The 25,524-nt window shown below is 37.3% G+C and overlaps 2 protein-coding genes across 11 annotated transcripts in view; one reads left to right on the top strand and one right to left on the bottom strand.

The window, feature by feature from the left end:
• Positions 1–16,578, bottom strand: part of SMC4 (structural maintenance of chromosomes 4) — a 44,689-nt gene extending 28,111 nt beyond the window's left edge. The window contains exons 1-7 of one of the 6 annotated variants that reach the window (XM_077348559.1): positions 16,393–16,578; positions 14,429–14,619; positions 13,186–13,361; positions 12,457–12,648; positions 10,729–10,905; positions 2,035–2,199; positions 1,439–1,566 (exon numbers count right to left, since the gene is read on the bottom strand). In XM_077348559.1, the coding sequence (XP_077204674.1) occupies positions 1,439–1,566; positions 2,035–2,199; positions 10,729–10,905; positions 12,457–12,648; positions 13,186–13,361; positions 14,429–14,558 (968 nt within the window). In that variant the 5' untranslated portion in view covers positions 14,559–14,619; positions 16,393–16,578. Of the gene's footprint in view, positions 1–1,438; positions 1,567–2,034; positions 2,200–10,728; positions 10,906–12,456; positions 12,649–13,185; positions 13,365–13,670; positions 13,686–14,428; positions 14,620–16,321; positions 16,339–16,392 lie in introns of those variants that run through there. The other 5 variants (XM_077348555.1, XM_077348558.1, XM_077348554.1 and 2 more) reach the window with 5 other exon arrangements.
• Positions 16,579–16,672: 94 nt separating this feature from the next.
• IFT80 (intraflagellar transport 80) overlaps positions 16,673–25,524 on the top strand; it is a 75,686-nt gene continuing 66,834 nt past the window's right edge. Inside the window, exons 1-5 of one of the 5 annotated variants that reach the window (XM_077348565.1) lie at positions 16,998–17,345; positions 17,584–17,732; positions 18,958–19,049; positions 21,547–21,673; positions 25,086–25,308. In XM_077348565.1, the coding sequence (XP_077204680.1) occupies positions 21,638–21,673; positions 25,086–25,308 (259 nt within the window). In that variant the 5' untranslated portion in view covers positions 16,998–17,345; positions 17,584–17,732; positions 18,958–19,049; positions 21,547–21,637. Of the gene's footprint in view, positions 16,801–16,859; positions 16,976–16,997; positions 17,346–17,583; positions 17,733–18,957; positions 19,050–21,546; positions 21,674–25,085; positions 25,309–25,524 lie in introns of those variants that run through there. The other 4 variants (XM_077348564.1, XM_077348562.1, XM_077348563.1 and 1 more) reach the window with 4 other exon arrangements.

The following is a 25,524-nucleotide window of genomic DNA, read 5'->3' on the forward strand; positions in this document are numbered from 1 at the left end:
AAAATGTACTCAATCCACTAGAATAAGACTCAACAACTGGCATAAGATCTAGATCAAACCCACTGACACAAAATTATGTTTGTAACAGAAAGGAAGGACAATAGGTATTTATTTTATACCCCATTTTTCTCTACAGAGCTAGTCAAGATTAATTTCAAACTGTGCCATCACTAATTTTGTGAGCTGAGTATTTAGCAGTACTACTACCTCAATACACAATCATTAGAATGAGAGGAAAACTCAGCATGACTCAGATGGATGAACTAATAAGGTATTTTCTGAGAGGATGGCAAATGTTGAAAGCAAGGCCTAGACTGCTCAAAAGCTTCTGAGACAACAGCCTAAGACCCACAGGTAAAGTCCATGTCCTTGTTCTGCTGGCCAAAATATGTAAAAATATAGCCATATTTCACAAGTGCTGAATGCTTGTTTTGAACAAGGATACCTCTATTGCTAAGTCACAAGCACATTATTCTTAGTCCTGAATAGGCTCTCTCTGCTCAAAAGTAATAAAAGGATGTTCTTTAATTAAGTAATGCAATTGCCACAGTATTAGCCATAACACAACAAAGCAATATAACTTACTTGAATGTCAAAGTGATTTATTTACTAGGCTTTGGATAAAGGACAGGTTAGTGAACTGATGCTAGCAGGAACTAACCACTATAATGTACCACCTAATTTAACCCCAGAGAGAAGTAGATTTTGTTTAAAGAGGAAGACCTACAAGGACCTGTAACGACATTTCATTTTCTTCTGCATCCCTTCCCCACTATTGACTCATTTTCTTCCCTGGCAGCCCCAACAGCCCTTCTCCTGCTTCTTTCTCTTCTTCCCACCCACTGACCAATCTACCTTTATGTGCTCCTTTTGTCTTCAGCATTTCTTACTGCCCTCCTAGGGAAAGTCTGTTCCAGTTACATGGTGGGTGCTGGACCAGGTGGTGTTTTCCCAGTGGCCACTGCCTGGCCCTGGTGAGACATGCTCCACTGGGATCATAACAAGAGGGCGATATCCTTTATAACTGATTTTTCCAAGTGCACCCTACTTGCAAGTCTCAACAATGTAGTTGTAGCTGCCTCAAAGCCTCCAATGGCTATTGAGAAGTCAGTAAGCATTCTTTTCTTAAAGATACAGGCACTGTTTTTAATATTTTGAGGGGGTTCAATCCATATTTTTTATTACAGATCTTTTTGGAGGCTTGGCACTTCCCATTGTGTTTGTAGAAAAATCCTCCACCCATCTGTCCCATCTCCATTTTTCTGATCTACTGATCCTAATCTATGGCCCAGTTTGGAATTAGATATGACCTTTCTTGTATCCTTAACCCAATTCAGTCCTTCAAACTGAACAACAGGGTTACACCACTATTTATGAGTTATTTTATTGGTCTTGTAACAGTTGCACCTCCACATCTTGCAAAGATGGTCTTACTCACATGTAGTATTGACATATCTTATTCTTTTCCTTAAACATCTTATTTTCTAAAGAAAGAAATTCAAGTGCTTTGTTTCGCTCTCCTTCGAAGGCATCTTTTTCTTTTTCCACCATTTTAACTCTGTTCAACTGAAAAAATAAATATGCACAATTTACCAACTTTAACAAATTGAACAAATAGAGGAGTTGGTTTTTTTCTTTCTCAGAGAGTCTCAAAGCAGCTTACAATCACCTTCCCTTCCTCTCCCCACAACAGACACCCTGTGTGGTAGATTGGGCTGCGAGAGCTCTGACAGAACTGCTCCGAGAATAGCTCTAACAGCCATACTTACATGCTTATTAAGAACACTTTATGTACAAGAGAGAAAAAAAACCATAATGACTGTCAGTGTATTGACTATCATATGCACAAACATTCCAGATAATAAAGTGGGCACCTAAACGTGCAGCTTCCTCTTCCCAAGGCTGCTTCAGTTCAGATTCATCAAAAGTTCCTTTCTATGCAATACACATAATAATCTGAAATACAATTTAAAAGCTAGCATTTAAAGTTACAGCCTATATTTACACTCAGTCATGAATAATGTGAAGTCTTACCTTCTCACCCCTCTGTTCGTTTAGTATCTCAACTCTTCGACATAAAGTTTGGATGGGCTCTATGAATCGTCCTGATCCTATTATATCTTCTAAATATTCAAGCATGCCTTCATTGTGTTCATTTTGCCCTTTAGGCTTCATCATTGCTATCTGTTCAACTTCCCCCTAGAAAATAATATGATAAAAATTCTACAAGACAAAATAACTATTCTAAGATACAGGTGTAACTACACAAAGGAATATTTGAGAATGAAAGTAATCAGAAATCTTGTCAGTGATACTCAGCAACTTGGGGGCCACATATGGCTGTTCTGAGCACTGTTCCCCCATGTTTCAGAAATGTGGGCAAGGCCCTTAGCCATAGAAGCAGGTATTTATTTATTTTCTTTCTTATATTTATATACCGCCCTTCCTTGTGGCTCAGGGTGGTTTACATAGAACATGGGGAAATACAGGAATAAGTACAGTATAATTCATAGTAATGCTGAATGAAACAGCAGTAGTAACAGTGGTTACAATAACATTCAAGTAACTGGTAGTAACAACATTAACATATTAACTGTGATCCCATGGTTGGTCAGAATTCAACACATGGAGAGGGGTGCTGGGGGGCCCAGTAGATGTTGCTGGTTAAAGGTAAAGCCATACATCTCCCTAAGGTACATATCAAGGATGGAATAAAGTATAGCTCTTTTGGTTGGTGCAGTGAGCATCACTGTCTTAGGCAGAACAAATGCACGTCAACTTGACATTTATGATTACTTTCATTTGGTCCAGGTTGCGACTAATTTCTTTAGTTTAACTCCCACCCAAAGACCATCAAGAAAATGTGCAAATAAAACACAGACCTAGTTTAACCACAATGCCTCAGACAAGACACAGTAAAACATGACAATACTTTTAGGGTATAGGATGAAGTAAACCCATTGTACAATATTAGACTAGATCAGAAAGCAATACATTAAAAAAGACACATTTGAACCAAACATTTTATGAAAAGGCTTCTAGCCAAGGAAGTCCTAACTAATGAGGTAAGAAGCAAAGGCCGGGAACAAAATAAACAATTTTCAGAATTGACAGAATTATTCAAAAACAAACACACAAAACAGGGCAGTTAAGGACTAGCCTTATAAGTATGACCCATAAGGTCCCTTCCAACTCTATTATTCTATGATTCTAAGTAAATATCCTACTGCCCATAAGCTTCATTGGTTGCCCTTGAGTTCTAGTATTTTGGGAGAGAGAAAAAAATTTCTTTGTCAATTCTCTTTATCTCATGCATAATTTTATAAACCACTGTCATGTTCCACCTTAATTATCCCTTTTTTAAACATAAGAGTCTCAAGATCTTCTCCAGAAACCTGCTGAGGGTTTCATAGACAGAACTGACTCAGCTATTAAGCAGAAGTACAGCTGAGTGTTATCTACATATTAGTGGCACTATATTCGAAATTCCCTTGCAACATTTTCATGTAAATGTTAAATAGCATGGGGGACAATATAGAATCCCTGAGGGGTATTACAGTATGCATATACTGTAATACCCCTCAGGCACTGCATTCTTGACTAGCTATATGTACTATATGTGTTGCTATATTACAATTCACACTAACCAGAGAAGGGATGTGGGATTCATGCAGGTGATGGAAGAAAGAGATCAGCATGAGATTTCTGAATGTCCTAGTCATGGTGAAGAGACTGCAGAGGTAATGTTAGCAGGATGCTAGGCAATTCTGGGGAACTAATTTCTCAAAAATTGTGAGCCTCAAAAAGGTGATGCCAAGGGTTAGCAGACACACATGGATAAAAAAGAATGCAACACAGATAGCAACATTAAGAGGAGAAAGGTGCCACTAATAGAGCAGTAAAGAGTGAAAATGTTGCCCTCTTTCCTAGTCTCAGCATAGCTGTCAGGGCTGCATGGATTTTGATCACCATGATTCCCCACTCTTTGTGTCACCACTCACAAATGAATGCTAGTGGAAGAACAATATGCTGCATTTGGTATTTACAGTTGCACTGTACAGAAACCAGCACAAGCCTTAATTTTTCTTCGCCTCTATAAGTCATTTAGGAGCCCTTGGGGAGGGCAGTATATAAATATAATATAATAATAATATAATAATAATACTCTGTATGGTTATGACAATATTTTCTAATTACTACTATCACAAAAACCTAATAATTGTATTAAAAACAACAACACTGCTGTAGCATATAAATAAATATAGGGATAACCTTGGTTATACATATACTCCTAACTTTTTACCATGGCCTAGCTTCTCCCAATTTTTTTCAACATTCTACTACTTTTAAAATCTCTATTTAACTGAATGCTGGACCCAGTATATAAAACTGGATAAGAAATAAATTTATCCATCGCCAATGAATGGCATTTGGTCAAATCTGCACATAAGATATAACAAAAAGTTCATACATGCTAATTTTTATGTCATATAACAAAAGCATTCTGATGAAATATGATTTTAAAAATGGGTTGAGCTCAAACAGCTTTTTTGCTCAATTTCAGCCTGTTCCCTTCTTTACCATAACCCCCCTGCCCATTCCACATGACTCTTGTTCATGCAGGTCTCATGATCACAGACACAGCCTTTTGCTAGTAAAATGGAACCCCCTTTTCACCAGTGAAAAAACTGGTTGAAACTGGGATAACTTTTTACTTCCACTGCGAATTCTTAAGAAATGTTATGATGAAATAATTGCCTGAAATTTCTAGGCCACCTTAGCAACCTAGAACATGGATTTGTTTAGCCCTGATCCAGCCTACAGTTGTGCATGCTGTTAATAGCCAGTAACATTTTATACTTAAGTGCATTCAATATTATCAAAAATGATTATAAAATTGTCTGGAACAGGGAACTAGTTTGTTATATGGGTCGCAGTATGTTCATAATGTTCAGCTACAAACTAAGACTAAATAGAGGCAATGAAGTACAGGTTGAGTCAAGCTGCATAGTTTTAGCCTGCCCAAAGTCTAATAAAATTCTGAAGACTTTTAGTATTTTAGTACTGCAAATCAAATCACCCTATGCATATTTCAGCCTTTTCAGAGAATAAAATCTAACAGCAAAACAATAGGCATCCACTCATCGGTGAAAAACGGGACTTATCAATTTAAACATAAACTCTGTATTTGGATAAGGGAAGATTAATTAAGTTAAAGGAAATGTGGTATAAATAAAGTATAAAAATAAAAGGAAAAATTAGTACATATTCTTAATGAGACGTATTTATCCTTAATACAAAAACTAAAATCTACAATTTCTTTGAACTTTTATTTTATAATTCTTTTCTATGTAAACAGTAAATCATGGGTACAAATTGCTGCTTTTTAAGGTCAAGCATGGTACAGGAGGCAATACTATATTATGGGCTTCAAAAAATGGGCATAGCATTCACACATCACAGCAGGCACTGGAGCCCAAGAAATGACACCCTGAATCTTATCCAGCTCAGTGGATCATTCTGTTTGGGAGATTTTTTTTTAAACTCCTGATGTGTGTGTGCTAGCTACCCAAATGCCACAAATACATTAATTCTCAAATTAGATGTTTACACCTACCTAACCAAAATTTATATTCTATCTTGGAAAGATTTCAATACAGCACCACCATTTTTGCTTTTAGAAAATTCCAAGCACTTAGGGATCAAAACAGGCCTAGTTTTAAAATAAAATGCAATTTGTGATTTTACCATCCTAACACTGCTTAATTGACTGAACCAAACGAAGTGTGGAAATTTTGTATTAAAAAAGCAACTGGAGGATGTGCAAGGCTAGTGAATATTTTGAAGGGGCAAATAGCATTTTTTTAAAGGGCAAGGTAATTTAAATCCGGCAAGAGTATGAGGAAAGATTAAATATCTGTTTCCCTAGTGCTAGAGCTTTAACTGAATTTGCAGCCCTCCCGGCTGGCTTGGGTTTCCTCCCCTAAAAGTCAAACTAGGTTATCTGTTAACTAAAGTACTGTATTGTGTACATTTTCTACCACTGATATAATTGCTGAAAATACACAGGCGAAAGCTCAAAACAACATTTTAAATGGCTATTTATAATAAATTGTATATTCTTTTTCATGAAGATAAACATGAAGTAGAAATTAGATAACTATTTTAAAATCAATCATCTTTTTGTGGACAGATGTGATGCACATCAATCTATTCTACTACATATTCTCCAAGCAGAAAATTTCATTTTAGACTCATTTATAGTTTTTCATTAAATGTGACATATCCTCTTTCACTAGATTTGTGACTATTATGTACCAGTTTCAGCCACCAAAGCATTCTAACTTTTTATATTACTGAATGTATAACAGTATTGCAACCTACCAAATCATCTAAAATCATTAAAAAATAAAACCAATAAAATTAGGGGAAATACTGTTCTACATTTCTGGATTGAATTTTAATTGGAAATATTTGTGGACTACTATAATTTACCTTTTGTATTTGGACTGGGGGTAAACCATATATAAGCAGAATAAGTCCTAAAGAATCAGACTAGCTTAATCATTATTTTCAGGCAGTCTAGAAACTCAGACTTAAATGCACTACATCTTCAATTAAGTTACTAGGGCAGAATCTTATTTTATTTAATTTACCAAGCCAGAATACTCTGAACAAGTCAGATTCCTCATAGGCTTTTAAAGTAAAAGAAACCAGTATCACTCAAACTGTTACTACATGTTAATAGAATTAGATAGTGAATAAACAGTATCTATATTGTTATGTTCATAAGATTAAAAGTACCATAACAGTATAAGGAATAGCATTTTACTAAGTAACATTTAACAATGTCACACTAACTGTATATAACTAATTAACTGTATATAACTAAGTATTTGTTAGTTTGACAGTTTGACTGCTTGACTGTAGTAGATTATTATTTCTAAACTTGGGGCTCCTCAGAAAGAAATCTGTCCATTACTTGAGAGTCGGTTTTGTACAGATAATCTCTACAGATGATTTCCTTGTGTAATTATCCTACAGTCTTTGAATATTAGGCCAAGCCACGCCCACAACCTTCATACTTCATCTTCACCAAAAAAAAAATCACTTTGATTCTAAGAGCCACAACATGTTCAAAATCAGTTTTGCTCATCAATTTAATATCTTAAAAGTACTTTCAATTTAAATTTGATTAATATTATATTGAAACATTAAACTAGATTAAAAGTATGAAACATAGGCATTCTACTACAGGAGCTAAATTTATATGCAATATATAGTGATAGTGATGATATTCATTAATAGGTTGAGACACATACACAAAAATCAAAATTTAAGCTCTATTTGAATGGGAAAAAACTTAAAACATGCTTAGCTCTTCTACCTGACAGGTACAGGGATGCAAAATGCTGAGTTTCAAAATTACTTTTTCATGAAACCCACATTAAATGTAACTTCAAAGTTCCCAAGGAAATTTTTTTTCAAAAACACAAGTCAATTTTAACTCATTTTCCATTATTTGTGATTTTCGCCAAAAAGTTGAGTTTAACAAAAACTTAAACTGCTGATTTAAAATTTTCCTCCCAAACAGGGTTCATAAAAGTTAATTAGAATTTTTTTTTAAATTTCATTTACTGCAAGCTGATCTTTTAAAACTGGTCTGGTTAATGAATTCTAAATACATGTCGCAACAAATCACACAATTTCTTGAAAACAAATCTATTACTAACACACACAACACAATACATTGTCTTAAAAGCTGTTATTCTATATAAAGGAACCATGGGAAAAACTCTCAAAATGTTGTTAAGATATTCTAAATTTAAATGATAGATGTAACTTGGCTGGTATTCAAGAAGTCTATATAAAGGGAGTCCTTGTCCCTCCCTGTCTATCCTCCCATCCCCTACTATTAGAAGGCTGCCCTGAAGATGGGAGGGGATACTCCTGCATAAGTTTCAGTCTAGGCATATTACAGGCTACAGCTGGAAAGTATGGCTAGCAACCCTTACACAGATAGCTGAAGCTCTTTCCATATGCATCTCTTTGGATTCCATTCAAAATGGGTTGGCCTTGACATTGGGCGCCCAACAACTAGCAAGTCATAACAGGTTTAGGGAACCAGTCACAAGTTTCTAGAGATGCCATCTTCTTTCAGGCTATTCTATAGATCATGTATTCTTTATAGGCATGAAATAATTGTAAGTGTTGTGCATCAAGTAGTCTACATCTGTTACAAGTTTTTCTAATACATCCCCCAAGTATGAGGTCAGGGAACTCACTAGAGCAGCTTTCTAGTAGGCAAGAAATACAAATGAACTTTGGACATTCAGCCTGAAAGTAAATCTACTTGCTCAGTTTTGTTGTAGCTCTTCAGAAACAACTTTGGACAGATGTTCAAATTTTCTTCAATGAAATACACTAAAAATTTTTTGATTCAGTCATTAATTTTTAGTTACTACAACTGATCATGAACAAAGAGTAAGTTCTTAAATAAAATATCCTGTCCTTTTTAATAGCTAATACATCTATAAATTGAGTATTTAAACAAATTATGCCCCTCTAGTCTAGATACTCTAAAATCACTACTTAATTGTACATGAACTTATTTAGTTATGTATAACAGTTAATATGAACATTTGTTTAGAACTCATCTGAAGTACAAATCAAAAGCCTGTTTTAAAGTGTGTTCTTTTCCTTGGTGATTTAAATTTCTTTCATTAAAATTAATCCACCTGCCTTCCAGTGTATGAATGACACCATAAAGCAGGTTTCATAGAGAATCGATCCAGTTTCCTCATGCATTTAGTTACACATTTTAAAACTTTTGAGTAGCAAAACCTAGCTAAGTTTAAAACAATAGAGAATAGCTTGAAAATAGCAGTGATCTTATCTGAGTTACCAAACCAAATATAAGCAATATCTCAATTAGCTTCTTGCCCAAGGAAAATACAATTCCTTCTACAAATGTGGCTTGCCAAGCCCATTATTTGAGATGCCACAGGTAAATTCTACTTAGGGTAGGGCTGGTCACTTAAAACTTATATTATAATTCTGTATAAACTTTGGCATAATTCCCATGGAAACTATATATATATATTATTTAGCCTGGGGCATTTTTATGTGAATCCCTTTCTAGTATGCTTTATACTCCTTTTCCCATTACGAAACCTAACATTTATGCAATCAGGTAATGCAGTAGATGTTATAAAGTCATTTATTTCTTAAAATTTTAGTATCAAGACGATCTTCCTTATATTTTGAAGATTTGAGAAGCTGTAATTATTTCAATTACAGGAAATGTCATCATCATTTTCAATATTTGAGTGAATAAGTGAAATGAATTTTTTTTAAAATAAAGACTCCCGAATAAGCAACAATCAGACATTGAAATATTTGAATGTATGTATTCAGGTAGTAGCCATATTCTTAATACTACGATTTTCAGAAGCCTTAATGAAGTTAAAGAAATCTGATACCTTGCATGCATTTGGTAAATAGCGGGAAGCATCATTAACAAAAGAAAGCCAAGTTACTCACAGTATTTGAATATGTACAAGCCTATGGTAGGTGATTCCAGAGAACAGTGCTTACAGGCCCAGCTATAAGCTATAATTCAAAGGGCACCTTGTCACTGCACAAGTAGTTTGGCACATGTAAGAGGACTTCTTGGCCTCTTCCCTAAAGGTCCTTGTGCTTTGTCAGAGTTTATTCCCAAAGCCTTCTTATGATACAGGCACAGTTTAGGGGAATGATATGTGTTGTTTATCACACAGCTCTCTGTTTTTAGCAGATCTATAGTTTCCTTGTGACGATATAATAGCCTTCAGGTTTTAACATAAATTCCAGCATTTAAAAGTGAAGTCAGTCATTTCACTTGTTTTAAAATAGTCACCACACACAGTTTAAAGTAAGGGCCATTTTACAGTTTGTCAGTATTAATACATTTAACTGAATATAATTTGTACTCCGTTTCAGCAAACGTTTTCCCCACATGAGTCTTTTGTAGATGTTTAGTGTAGTGTTTGGACCCCTATCATGAAACAAACTTAACATTAGTACATATCAAATTACATTTATGTTTTCTTCAAAGAAAAGAAGTTGTTAGTTTCACATATGAAACTTTCAGCACTCAGTATGAACTATGGGAACGTTGAAAATGTCTTATAATATTAGACCCTATATTCTACAGTTGTGAAAATATTATACAAAAAGTGTAAATTTGTACATTTAGTGGTTCCATATCTGGCCACACATCTGAAGCAAGATAATATGTCAAAAGTGCAAGGCAATGTTTATTACAATCATTTATTTAATTCTATACTTTAAATGTACAGACATTACCACCATATATAACAGAAAAGTAACAGTGTTGCTTAAGCCCTGCCACGCTTAAGCAGCACAATAATATTGGTGTTAAGATTATCATTACTACACCAATATTTACGTGCTGCTAGGGCGGAACAAGTATAACAGTTGTTCTACTCACTTGCCTATCCCCAATGCAGAACTAGGCAACTTTAATGAAAAACTTCAAGTGATTGTCTTCCTTAAAATTCTAAAGCAGCAAATAATGACTTGCACATTTACTATGACATACAATTCATGATGTGCTGCTAGGGTACCTTAAGGTTTCCAAGCAAAAGGCTCACCGCAATACCTGGACAGATTTAGTAAAGGAAAATTTTGTTTAGTAACAAATTAAAGCAAAATTCAAAGGATTACCTGTAAAATTAAGAACCTATTATGATCCAGGTCAATCCCATGACTTCGAAGCAGAACCCCAACATCCTTAAACGTTGCTTTCTTCCCAGTTATATGGTATACTGAAGAATTATCTTTGTAGGCTGTTCTGGAGACACAGAAATTGCTGTTGGGAATGACTTCATAATCATCCCCTTCCTGTTTTGAAGGAAAACAAAACCAGAAAAAAAAATAAGCCACAGAGTTCCCCAGTTTTCAAGTGAACTAGTTTTAGTCTCACAAATGCTATTATACCCTAGCTCACACTTCCTCTGAAACCTACAGTAAGTTCAATAACATATGCACCATATTAGTTATGCAAGTATTTTATTGCCATATATTGACAGCATGGAGCCACTCCTCAGATTGTCTAATCTTTCTAAGAGAAGACTACAATTGTCCAACAAACAGCCCCATCATATGCATGTTCATTTGGAAAAAACTCATTGGAGTTCAATGGGATTTACTCCCAAGCAAATACTCACATAATTGTCTTTTCATACATCTGTGTTGTAGAGCAAAACATTAGAATATTTGTGTTATATATTTTCAAAAAATGAAAAAAGTAGAAACCTACATAATTAACTAAAAAACCACTCAATTTAAATATGTATTTAACTAAGCCTGACTTAAGTAACTTTTGCCAAGCTTCACAGAATATTTTGTTATCTCTCAGAAAAAAATAAAATACTATTTTTCCTCCCAAAAATGTTAACACAAATTAACAAAATAGATTCAAAACCAAATTTAAGGGTTTAATTTGTCCAATAATTAATACCCTACCAGAGACAAATTTAAATAATTTAATAAACTTATTAGCTATGAGTGACTGGACTTGTTTAACAGAAATTTAATCATATTTTAAATGTATATCTATTTAGAAAATTTGTAGTATTTTTAAAAATTAATACTGAATTTCTTTCCACTCAGAAGACACCCCCTATCATGGTAACTGAGAAAGTACACATCTAACAAGTATATCAGTAGTGTCTACAGATTTCTTCTTTCCCCCAATATTATGCAGATAAAAGACTTTTACCCAAACTCTAAGTTGTTCATTCCATAATTGAAATTATTTTATTTAGCCAAGCACATTTGGTCTACCCTCCATTATATTAACATTTTACAAAAGCACAGTCTTTCTAGAAAATAAAAGGTAAATGGTCCTGAACATAGATTCAAATGTGATTAACAAGGCTTATAAATAATCTAACTCAAAATATGATGCAGTGTCTGTAGGTCTGTAATTACTATTAAAACCATACCTAAATATTTCAAAAAATTAAACTAATACATATTGACTGGTAGAACGATTTTTAAAAAAGACATTTCACAATAGTTTTGTAGTTTAAATAGACACATATATCCCTCTTACTAGCAAGAACCATAGAAAACCTTTATTTCAACATTAATCCTGTGTGTTTATTATATGTGTACCTAGCTCACATATATTTAATAGGAAAAGTTTGTACAGATATTTAAGTTGAAATATTTACTTATTACCATTAATGCAAGTTAAAACGTTAAATATATCGTATTCCTTTCAGTTATCAACATCAACATCAACATTTTAAAATAAAACACTAAAAATGCTCAATATTTTCCTCATTTTAATATCTACCTGAAATCAATCAGGTACACAAAATATAACAGTTGATAGGGCATCAAAGGTGTTGAAGTCTCCCGCAGCTTTAATGAAATGAAACATACCTTGTCAGTGATCTTTTGAAAATGAACTTCTACAGTGCAACTCTGAATATCCTTATGTTCATCAGAATTATGAATCAGTACTGAAAGCTTTTTGGATCTTATTTTTTGTGCCCGATAACCAAACACAAAGAGCATGGAATCAATTACATTGGACTTTCCACTGCCATTTGGTCCAATAATACATGAAAAACGCTATATAACAGAAAAAAGAAATCACTCAAGTTTAACAGTTACAAGCAATTATGCTTCATTGCTTTGGAGACAGTTTAAAATACTGTTACACCTAGTGCAGGAAATTGTGAACTACTGGAAAGCTTAGTTTTTACAGCCAAGGGTAAAAAGTACAAGCTATTCAAAGACACATGCAGTTAGCTCAAATTTCTAAAGTGTTATCCTATAAACTATACAAAATAAAGTGTACCCAATTTTTTTTAGAGAAATGATTATAGTTGGCATCAAAATGCTTCAAATTAAGCAAACTTATATTGTGTAATTTAGTCATCTATTATTACTCAGCTGGTCAAATACATAATAGAAAAAGATTTTACCCAGTTGTATAAATTCCACAGAAAGCAAGATCTCGAAAAGGAAACTACAGACAATAGTAATCCTAACTCATTTCACTTTACACCCATGCCAGTTCACTACATGTAGTTTTCACTTATTTTAAGCCAGCAAAGTCAGAATAGTCTTACCTCAACCTAGAAATCACTTAAAATGCAAAGATACCTTATGAAATGGTCCTAGAATTTGCTCCCCAGCATAAGATTTGAAGTTCTGGTTTACAATGTGAGTTATCATGAGACGCGGAGCTCCAGCTTCATTGGTCATTGCTGGAGGTGGGGGAGGAGAGATGCTGCTCAAAATCTCTTCTAAACTTCGATTGTCAACTACTCCATTTGACACTGCTTGAGATAGCCAAAAACAGTCAGAATCACTCACTTGATGACCACAGCAATCTTAAACGTCTCGTTTATCATCAAAACCAGCAGAATCTAAGAATCTTTTCTTACACAAGCATTACTACAAAACAGCAAATACATTTCTACACACTGGCTAAATTACCCCGAAGCAAGTCTAAAATACATTTCCTCTATTTAGTAGTAGGCAGTCTACGTTTAATGAGCTGTATTCTAAAACCAGCCCAAGTCTTTTCAATATGATATGCTGTTCCAATAAATTCTACATACATAAATCCAAGAAAACAGACAAACCTTCCTACGATCTTGCTTTCTCAGACATGCTCAGAGCTTACGTACACTGTTAAGGAGGTGGTCTGCTGCACAATGCCCTGCAAGCTCTAATGACAGCACCAGCACTATTCCTCAAAGACAGGAAGTTTGTCACAAAAAAAGGCTAGCCACTTAAATTTCAACTGGAGTCAGAACAGGTTTTTTTTCTTTTTAACTCCTTGAGATACGTTCTTTGAACATCTGATATTACTTTCCAGAAATTAATCCTCTTACCAATAAAAATCTACATCTCTTCTCAACAAGTGTATCATGCTTCCTTTTGCCTACATTATGCAGACATTTTTCAGTACAAAATGTACAGTTCAAACATGCTTGTGATATAAGCAGTAATTGCCAAAGAACACATAAACCACAAGTAGCTACTCTCACACCACCTCAAAATTATATCTGTTTAAATCATTGGTTGCTGTTCTGGCATAATGTAAGCTATATGGACTGAACACCAAAAATAAGTAATGTTGGCTTGTTTGAAATAAAGACACTGTCTTTGACGCCATTTTCACACAAAGCATTTTCAACCAACACATCAACCTTTACAGAGTAAACTGGTACAATTGGGCTTTTCTTGGTCTGAAATAGACACTGCCTCTGAAGCCATTTTCACACAGGACTCTTACAACTAATAAGACCCCTCTACAGAGTAAAACTAGGCTGCCTTAACAAATCGAGTACCTTTGCAGCCAAGTTTGTAAGCCAAATATATATGAAAAGCGACTGACCTTGCTGAAGTACTTCTGTGATGTGTACTCTGGCTTCTTTTTCAGCTTCCCCATCATTGGAGGACTCCTCCAAGGACTCATTGCCCCCGTGATGGGCTGCCGTAGATATTTTAGTTCTTTTCCTTGGCATGATTTCTGCTGGCTGTTTCAATTCCAAAGAACCAAACTACATAAGGACCGTATCTTCTTTGCTAATACAAACAAGAAAACCCCGTTGACCTAAACACTGAACATACTACTTTATGCCCAGTGTCTAATATTAAGCCAAAATTCAGATGACCTTTGTAATTTGGCAAGCTATCATGACAGGTACGTTGTAACACAATTTTGCAAGTTAAAAATGGAAACCTCAATCATACTTGTCCTATGTTGTTAAAAACTAACAAAAATATGTACCTCAATACTTAACTGGTAGTGTCAGGTGCACAATGAATATGACACCCAGAAATACATAGGTAATTTTAACTGACTTGAATTTTTGGAATTAATTTCATTTATGCTTCAGACCATGAAACAATCCAAATTTTAAAAAATCAGTGTGCCAGGGCAGTATTTTAATTTTGAAAGGTAACTGTAACCAACTAAAGAGACATAGTTTTTAACATTTTAAAATTAATGCCTGATCAGAAAATAATTCAACATGAAATGCCATAGCTTGATATATAAAAACAGTATTAAGAAAAAAGGATGAAAAGGAAACCACATTTAAGGGGTTAGAATCTAAACTGTGAGATCTGAGAAGCTAATGAGCTGAGCTTAAGGATGTTAGCTAACGTCTAACTGATCAAGGTTTTTAAAATTATTCTTAGAAAGATCTTGCCGAATGTTTGACATCAGGTAAAAAAAAAGTCTGTCACTACATCCAGTAAGCGAAATGCTTTGCACTATATGCAATAAACTGAACTGAACTATTAACAGCACGTTTTAAAAGTCAACGTTACAAAATTATTGGAATGGGTCTGTTTCAATCACGTTTGCAGCCTCCAGAGGAATCCAAAGGAAAGGACCAAAAAGATTCCAAAGGAAAAGACTAATGTTTGCCTTTAAAAGTTAAAAACAGATAGGCTTGAAAAGCAACAAACGTTTTGCTTTTCTGCCAATTATTTCAGAATTATTATAGAGGGAAAAATTAAGCTCTCTCCTAAACGAAACAGGCTTTTACTTAATGACTGTAAATCCATCACCTCCTACCCACCCACCCCCCCTTTCCCCTTCATAGTTGACATCCAGTCAAGGGGGTCAAATTAGCGATGTTTTGCTAAAAGCACTTGCAGACCTATTGCCAAATATCACTCATCAGGTCAGGATCGCGAAATCAAGTCTCTGCTGTGCACTAAAAGCAGAACGGTTTTTTTTTTTAAGCCGGCATTTTCAAGAATTTAGCGGAACCCTCTCTCCCCCCCCCCGCCCCCCACCAGAGTTTGACGTGCGCGTGCCTCTTCACAGGACATAACTGCCAGAGCAAAAATCCGTGAACGTTATATTTTTTTAAAAAAGCAGTACTTCACCGCTCAACTGGCTGAAAATTAAGGTCACAACAATTATTTTTATGGGGTGGGGTGGGGGGAATAACCCAACGCTGACAGCCTCCCCCAAATCATCCTACTAATAAAAAACTATGCAAAGACCCATGACGAGGGAGCTGACTTGGGTGTTTCATCGCTGGCCACTGAGATGGCCAGCCAACGCAGCTTCCCACCCTTCCCAACGCCCTCCAAGGGAGGCAGGGGCAAGATGGAAAGGCGGCCAGCTGAAGCAGAAACCAAGACTGCCGCCTTTTCCACCCCCCACGGAGCACATTTTGGAGGGACTGTAATCCGAATCAATATTCCGTCCCCCCCGCGGATTAGCGCTTAATGGCCACGAAGAAAAAGTCTCCCCCACCGGTCTCACCAGTGGGAGGAAAGCGTCTCAAATCTCTCCGCAGGCAAAAGCAGAAACCCGCAGTCCACCGATCTCCTTACCGGGCCGCTGCAAAGGACACTTCCCTCCGCAACCAGCAACTCTAGGGAGCGGGAGCGCGGGGCCGGGCGAGCCTCGGAGTGGCGGCGACGAGAGCGCTCGAAAGCCCCGCTTCCTGCCTGCAGCCTTGGCGGCTTCTACACTCGAAAATGGCGCCCAAACGCCAAACTCGAAATGAAATTCGTTAGAAAAGCGCAAAGCATGCTGGGCGAGGAAAGGGGCCGGCTTCCCGCAGGTTTGAAAGGAGGAAAAAAAAAAAAAAAGCCTCCCACGCGGCCATCTTGTTTTCCGTTATTTAGCGGAAAGGTGGTTGAGAATATTTTCACGTTCCGTGCCTTCACAGATTTGTGTGTGTGTGTTTTTTTTGACGTGACGTTAATGACTGCCAAAATAAAATACCGTTTTCCAAGGTGGGGGCGGTGTTCGAGGGGGCGGGGCGGGCTGAGAGACGTCGCCCCTCTGGCGGGCGCGCGGGTTGGCTGCGTCACCTAGCAACGGGCTCAAAAGGGATGGCATAGCGCAAAGGAGCAGGGGACCGGTTTTGTTTTGAAGGATAGTATTAAAAATAGAAAACGAATGTGAAAAGTGCGTATTTCTTGGGGGGGGGGCACGTTTGACAGGACGGCTCCGTGACGTCAGGAGTGGCGTCACGTGCTCGGCGGGTCTGCGAGGTGGAAAGAAGACTAATAAAACCTCGCGGAGGAGGAGGAGGAGGAAGGTTGCTTGGGGTTAGGAATAGGAAATCTCGCGGGAAGTAGCTATAGAGACCGAACGGCTTCTTTTTTACAGTTGACAACACAGCGGAGGAGTAAAGTGCCGGGTGCAGTTCCCTGTGGGGCAAATTCGGGAGTCACCTGGCATACCTGACCCGTCGTGGGACCCCTGCCCCAGGAATCTTGCTTGGATTGAGACCTGCTTTCTTCCCAGTTCCCCCCAGTGCCCCCCATTTCACAAGGTAAGAACTGTGCCTTTCTGATGTAAGTGCTCGCTTGGGAGGTGTAAAATAAGGCAGGAGGTACTTTTCGCACACGCATAAGAGAAGGGGAATAGTTCAGTGGTGAGGGGTGCTTGGGGCTGAAGGAAACACAGAATGTGACAAGTTTGGGGGTGCTTTGAAAATCAGCATAATCTTATTCTTCTTTTGCTGTTCTCGAAAATGTCTCTGGGCTTCCTGTCTTATTTGGATGCAACAGACAAGCCCGGCTCTCCCTCTGGAATGGCTTCTTGACAAGAGTGACTTTGGTGCAATTGTGCAAGCGCACACGGTTGAGTTTCCCGAATCTCAGACTGAGATAGGGCCTTACGAAGCTGCATCCTTGACCTTTGTGCCTTAGCAAGAAAGGTGGGCTGTCAACAAACTGAATCAATATAAGTAAGGATTTCTTTTCTGTTGTCTTTGAAACATGACCAGCTCCAACCTTACCTAACTTGTTTATAAGAGGCAGTAGAGAATGGGGGCTTTAAACAGCAGCCAAACTTCATAATGATCCTGGAGCCCTATTTAACACATTGCGATCCTACACAAAGTTATTCCATACTCCTCTCATTCATTACAATGAATTATGACTGGATTAACTGTGCATAGAACTATGTTGTTAATTGCGACTGAGATATTGAATCAAGTGGGTTTTACTGCTGAGTAATATTTGTGTGCTGTGGAAAAGGAATACTGTCTGCCTTCAGCATAAGATGCCTCTTGGGTATTTGTTCCCATAATCAGAGCAGCTTTCAGAGCCCTGGATATAAAGGACTGGTTGATAATGATAAGACTGTACTGATGGTTTGTGCCATGGTGTTTGTTGAGTTGAATATTGTGTTAAAAAAATTCCATTGTAAATATGAAACACTTTGAATCTGTCAGAATTATCCTCTGGATCAAAAGTATGATGAGGGGATGTGCTAAGTAGTTATACTATTTGTGCTTAGCTTACAAGTCAGACACAGGTATTCTAAACTGTTGTTGGATTGTTAGGCATGTAAGCTTCAGATTTGCAAGTAGCCAGAGGTGATGTAGATGTGCTTTTTCTGGTGGGAAAATAGCTACAACTGGGGAGTTGTGAGATTAGAGCTAAAATATGTCTTGGAAATGCATTTGAATCAAATAAGGAATTGGGGACTGGGAACTATCTACAGCCTTCTGCATTTATATGGTTCTTGTCATATTCAAAAGACCCTAAACCATTGTTCAGAGCAGAGAAAGCAAGACATTTTGTTTCAAAAGGCAGATCCCAACAGCAGATCTTAACATACAATTTAATACCATACCATAAAATGAGATACTGAACTTTATGTCAGAGCAGATTCAACAGCCTATAATCACATGTTTGCCTAAGCCTATAATCAAGAATGCCAACTATGATTTAGTTAAATTTTATTACATACTAGTAGCCATGGTTTTGTGATCACAGTAGCAGTGGTCTGGATCTTGATGAGGCAGACACTTCCTCCCCCTTCCAACACACACACACACACACACATTTTAAGTATGTGTGGTTTGTAGAATGTGAATTCATATCCTTCTAATGTTTATGTCACTTATCAATATTCTTCTCATTTGTTGTCACTAGTTATTCCTGGTTAAGCTGAAGTGACAGGAGGAATGGCACAACATGTATCTATGTGCTCCAAGGCTACAGAAGTGAATTGTCCTGAAGTAGAGGTGAAGAAAATTTTAAAAACTACACACTGAGCAGTTTTAGATGGATAGTTCATGTGAGCTGTTAGCTGAGATTCTTCTGAAGACTGCTACAGTGACTTCTGCAGATCTACCAAGCCATTATTTTACTTCAGGCTTTATATTCAGATTCATAGTATAGTATAGTTAAGAGATCCTCAGCATATACTCTTGCTTTGTAATATTAAAACACACCCGTGAAATGCAAAGATGTAGACTACAAAAGTCTGAAATTCCACAGTAACAGATATTACCAGACTAATATACTGTAAGTGAAGAGTGTTTGTGTGTATCTCTAGCCTTGGATAGTTCATTAGAGTCAGTACTGTGCCTAAGACTAATCCTGTGTTGAGAGATAACTGAACTACTATGAAGCAGATTGTGTATTTTAATCTGTTAGTAGGTTCAGGTGTGTAGCCGTGTTGGTCTGAATCAATAGAACAAAGTTTGAGTCCAGCGGCACGCTTAAGACCAACCAAGTTTAATTCTGGGCATAAGCTTTTGTTTGCATGCACACTTCAGATACTCTTTTGATGTTATTCTGATTTGTTAACATCACTTAAAATTTTGCCTGTTTTCTGATTTTAAAATGAGGCTTGTGTTTGAGGCACTTCTAACAAAATAAGCAGAAAATGCCCTATCAGTCCTATAGATAAATGTAAATAATAATAGGGCACTTCTGTAATAGCCATACTAAAGACCATATAGACAACTTCCTAAAATGAGAAAGGCAGAATGGTGATAAAAACAATGCCAAATACAGCATATCTCATGGACCATATAAAGCTTGTAGGTGTTCCATAATACTGCTGGCAAGGTGCCACTGGCACAGAGTTCTACAGGTGAATGATTTGAGCTTGATGAATAAAGACAACAGCTGGATTTCTTTTTAAATTTGTTTTAGAAAACTTATTAAAATTAATGTATATTGGCAAGTAGGAAGGTTGCATCCTTTACAAGAGGATAATGCACTCTCATGTCTGCTAAGGAGAGGAAAATCTCAAGACTGGTATCCACATAACCCTATGTTTATGCACATGCTCACATTTATATACACAACATGCATACACCTATAGGGAAGACGTTTATGGAAATTGTTTTCCAAGAACAGGAAATTTCTAAGCTGCTTTCAATACCTGTTAGGGATAAAGGCAGGGTATACATTTTATTTATTCATTTTAAAAATTAGGGTTAATATTTAACTGTTAAATTTATATGCCGCCCTTCTCTGAAGGCTCAAGGTGGTTCACTGGCAGGGGCTCATGGGAATTGTAGTCCATGAACATCTGGAGGACCACAGGTTGACTACCCCTGCATTAAAGTTCAGAAGTTCAGAAATTTGCTATCTTCTCTCCAGTAGGAGGGAGGGGGGTATAGGGCATTGTTAAAAATTTCTGAATAGTGTAATGATATTTGTCAATTTCTGTATGGAGGCCCGCTTATAGATGGCTTCAACTCTAGGCCTGGTGAAACAGCTCAGTCTTACAGGCACAGTGGATTTATTTCAGGTCCCACTGGACCCTGATCTCACTCAGTGTTCCATCAGGTCAGTGGCAGGGCTGAAAAGCCTTGGATCTGGTTGAGGCCAAATTGACTTAACTGTGGCCAGGGATCTTGAGCAGATTTTGTGTACTTGATCATAGGTTTCATTGGGTGCATAGTGGAGAATCTGTATAAATTACAAATAATGTAATGTTTACATAATTTAATGTGTCTTAATTATCTAATTAATGAATAATAAAATGCCCAAGGCCATTAGCCTGTTCCTGAACAAACTACTGCTTATTCTTTTATTAATGCAAATTAAATTATTGTGGGATACTTTACCAGGTTGCATATTGTATCATTTAAAAATTGCATGGTTCAGCACAAAGTCAGGCCTATAGAATTTCAGAAGATACTTGTTTCAGTAGAGCAGGATAGAAAATACATCAGTCCCAAAACAGAGATAATTTGAATGTTTAAAAGAAAATCCAGTTTCATTGGTGTGATGGGAAATAGTTTGCAGAATACATAATTAGTATCCTGAGGCATAGTTCTCTGTGTGTAGAGGTTATATCTGCTTGACACCTTGGATGAATCTCTGCCTAGTAACTCTTTGGTGGGTTGTAGTATCTATGTTGCAGGAATCTCAAAAGGTTAGAGGGCATATACTATGAATAACAGTATAGTCTCTCATGAATGCACAACTGTCCATTAATTTACATTAATGGGAGTTATGGCCATTGAAGAAGCTCTCTGAAGTCTATTATTTCTGCAGAATCTGTTGTAAACATTTTTTTATTTCCTGAAGATAATACAAGTCTTGCTTGCTATTTTACCTTCAAAAGGCCAGTCCTAATTCTCTGCCTGTGTTGAGAAATTAATTTTCTTATCATTTTTATGCCAGAATTCGTGTGGCTGTTGTATCAGAAGTCTGAGTATGAATTTAAAAGTAGGTGTTGACATAGATCTAATATAAATAATTCTTTTAATATTCCAGGTATAACCTGTGTACAACAAGCAAGATTTCTCTGCCTCTCTTTAAATCAATGCATTAAACTGAACTATCAGCACCAGCAAATTCAATCAAAATGAGATTGAAGACATCTCTGTTAAAGGAACCGAAGCATATCCTTTGTTTTGTAACCAGCTTTATAAGTGTAGTTGACAATGTTTGTAGTGAACTGAATTTTCTTTTTCACAAATGCATCAAAATATCATTTGTCTGTATGAGCAATTAAAATGAAAAAGTAATAGGTTCTTCACGGACCATTTTTTAATTCTGATTTTTGCTCTTTTTCTGGAATATTCAAAATTCAAGACCTCCATAATGTTCATAGTATACTTGGGCTTTTCTTCCTCCAAACTATTTAGGAGGTTATGACATTGTAACAGTAGGTGATAACAATATCCATTAGGCATGAATATTGAACCTGCTGTACCACAAATCTAACAATAGCACATTTCTACAGGAGATGATGCTGCCGTAATGTGATGAAGGGTGTGGTTGGACCTGAGTCCTAACTTTTATATAGCAGTCTCTGAAGTCCATCAGGCCAAGTCTGTGTATTTTTTTTATTGTAATGAAATTTTAAACTTTTAATGGAAATTTTGGCACCCAGCTTGCAAAGTATAAATTATGGTTTGTGTGACTGCAGCAAAATAAGGTCATTAGATTGAAGTGGTCAGTCCAGTCTTTTCAAACCATTTAACCTCTGAGAAACCCCTGAAACATTCTTCAGCAAGAAATCCTGGAAGTGTTGACAGCAAGCCACACTTCCCTCCCACCCCCCCTCAAAAGTCACAGGCCACCAGAAGTGACATCACCCAGAAACTCTCACAGGGTGTGACATAATGCTCCATCACTCCATCTTCTCCTCCTAGCCCATAGGTGTACTCTGCTGTGCTGGGAAGAGGGCTGTGCAAGGCATCCACCACTCCATTGCCCCTTGCCACCCCCCCCCCACAGGACTCCAGTCAGTACCATACACAACTTTCCACCCCCCTCCAAGCCCATTATTGGCCATTGGGAGGTGCGGGTTGATATAACCATATATGAGATCCTATCACCTGATAATTTGTTTTTAAGCTAAAAATATCTTAATTAACTCCCACTCAATAAGAGAAATCCTTCCAGGACAATTGAGAAACTCCAGGGTTTCATGAAACCTCTATGGAAAAAACCTTGTCTAATCCACTGAGAATATTTTCAAACTAGAGCACTACCACCAATAGTTCAATCTGAAAGGCACATGTTTAGGCAACACCCCTACACGTAGCACCTGTTGGCTTTAAGCCTTGTATTGTGGAGTAACTGAGACTAGGAAGGACAACCATGAAAGAGCTAGAAAAGATTCTTAAATATAAGGATGTAGCCCTGATGGCCAAGATCAAGATAATTCATACCACAGCATATATGTATGGAGGTGTAGAAGTCGGGAAGAATACTGACAGGAAGAAGCCTGATTCCTTTGAAATATGGTGTTCATATGTTGCCTTGAAAGTGCTATAGCTTTCTCTCTAGTCGTGTCTAGAGAGCAAAAATTATCAAATCTGAGGCCATGAGCTTACAATCTCCTTTTGTATATGGATTTCTACTTTCTTGCCTTTTTTGTTTGCTTTTTGGTGAGAACTATACTTTGCTGTAAAATTATAGAGTTGGAAGGAACCTCCAGGGTCATCTAGTCCAACCCCCTGGCCAGTCTGGGCTGGAAGAAATTGACCTCCCAACACCAGAGTGATGATCAGCATTTCTCTGGGCATGCAAGAAAGAGTCAGATTGGGAAGCTAATGTTTGTACAAACTAGGATTGCCTTGTAACAGTGAAATGCAAACCCACAGTTATGGCTTTAAATGTTGCTTTGAAAGCAGTTCCACAGGACAAGTATGCACAAATACTCTTATAAAATATATATGCATATATAATATGTAATTTACTAGAAGAAATTTTGAAACATCAGTTCATCAGTGTATACCAGTATGCAGCTCAGTTATGTAAAATCAAATAGTACATAAAATAACAAATGCTAGTTTAACTGCCTGATAACTTGGTATAGTAGTTAGGAGTGTAGACTTCTAATCTGGCAAGCTGGGTTTGATTCCACACTCTCCCACATGCAACCAGCTGGGTGACCTTGGGCTCACCACAGCACTGATAAAGCAGTAATATCAGGGCTCTCTCAGCCTCACCTACGTCACAGGATGTCTGTTGTGGGGAGAGGAAAGGGAAGGTGAATGTAAGCCACTTTGAGGCCGGCATATAAAAATCAACTATTTTTCTAATATTCCTGTTAAGGGCTTGGAGGAGGAGCTGGTCTTATGGCTTAAGTGCCATTCAGCTCTTAACACCCACTCAGTGTGGCTGTCCCGCCTCTGAGTGCTTCTTCCTCCAACTGGCTTACCAGTCTGTCCAGAGGCCAAACAATCACCTTCTGTCCCCCACCCCTGACCACCTCTTCCTCCTCCTCTTCCTTCCACTTCTCTCCAAGGCTTGAAGGCTGCAGATCCCTGCCACCTGAGAGCTGCCCCTGCCAGTGAGTTCCCTGCTCAGGGCCTCCAGCCTGCAGCATTTTCAGGTCCTAGGGGGAGGGAGAGGCCATCCACAGAGTTCTTCCACCCACCCACCCAATCTAGCATCTGTTGCATTCCTGAATGCAATGGGCTTTGCTTGTAGAAATAGATGTTACATCAGATGGCACAACGTTACTTTCATACAAATATGGACATCAGTTCAAACATCTTTCTACATTGATGCAATAGTTCATAGCTGTAGTCCTTCCCAAAGCCAAGTCTTCTTCTGGGCTCCAAATTCTTAGGCCAATTATAGTGTTAGTCTGCCTGAGTTAGATAATGACAGTGAACCAATCAGAACATGTCATGGTTAGGATCTTCTAGAAAATTACCTCACATCTTTAATTCTCTCCCTCCTATCCTGCAGCTTGCTAGTTCCTATGCATAGCTAATTAGACCATTCCATGCTATGGCCTTGGAGATTATAAGAGGCCTCTAGGTTGCATAGACCCAATCATGATAAACTAGCTAGACATGATATACATTAACTTTTGGAAGGAGTAATCGCTGTGCCTGACAGGTATAAACAGCTATCTCAACACAACTGCGGGGTAGAGAATTGCTTGGCAGAATGACACCCATAAAATCTGTGCTGCAAAAATAAGTTTTGGGAGGAAGTAGGTGCATAGAGAAAATGGAAGCCAGGAAGGAACCATGAGTAGGGGAAATACAGTTGGGAAGAAAGGAGAGGAAGAAAAGAGGAGGCTAGATGAGAGGATGGGGAAGAAAAAATGAGAAGGTGGAGGAGGGGATGGGCAGTGGCAAGTGGAGCCATAGCAAAGGCAGGAGATCAGGCAAGTGAGATTGTGTATGGGAATAATCAGATTCATTGGGTATGAGGCTGGTAAAATTTGGGTTTCTTTCGAGTTATTAGTCCCCAATTTGCTACTTTATAGAAGGTAATTTTAAAATGTTTTTATGTATGATTCAACTACTTCAACATGATAGGGTTCCTTAATTCTGCTAATACATAAGGAATTGGTTAGTTGTGTAGGCTGGACAACAGCAGATGAACTTTATTCATGCAGTGAAGATCACCAAATTATGAAATGGAATTTGTTAACTGGTGAGACAACACAAGTAGTGAAGCTACCTGATGATATCTACCCCATAGATCTTCATTGGTTTCCCAAAAGTGTAGGTGGAAAGAGGCAAACCCAAGCTGAGAACTTTGTGCTCACAAGTTCTGATGGTAAGTCATACTGTTAATTTGATAGTTCAGTGCTTATAATGGCATTTTGTTTCTATACAGTTGGGTGATTTTTGTGCATGATATCATATGGCATGATGATAATGATGCCCTAGGACTGTTAACATGTGCCTGTTTAATGCTTTCTGTAAAATTTTATTTTTCTTTACTCATAATCTTTATTTTCCCTTTGTATTGGTTCCAAATTGTAATATTATT

The sequence above is a fragment of the Paroedura picta genome, chromosome 8 (genome assembly GCF_049243985.1).
Source record: "Paroedura picta isolate Pp20150507F chromosome 8, Ppicta_v3.0, whole genome shotgun sequence".
Lineage (NCBI taxonomy): Eukaryota > Metazoa > Chordata > Lepidosauria > Squamata > Gekkonidae > Paroedura > Paroedura picta.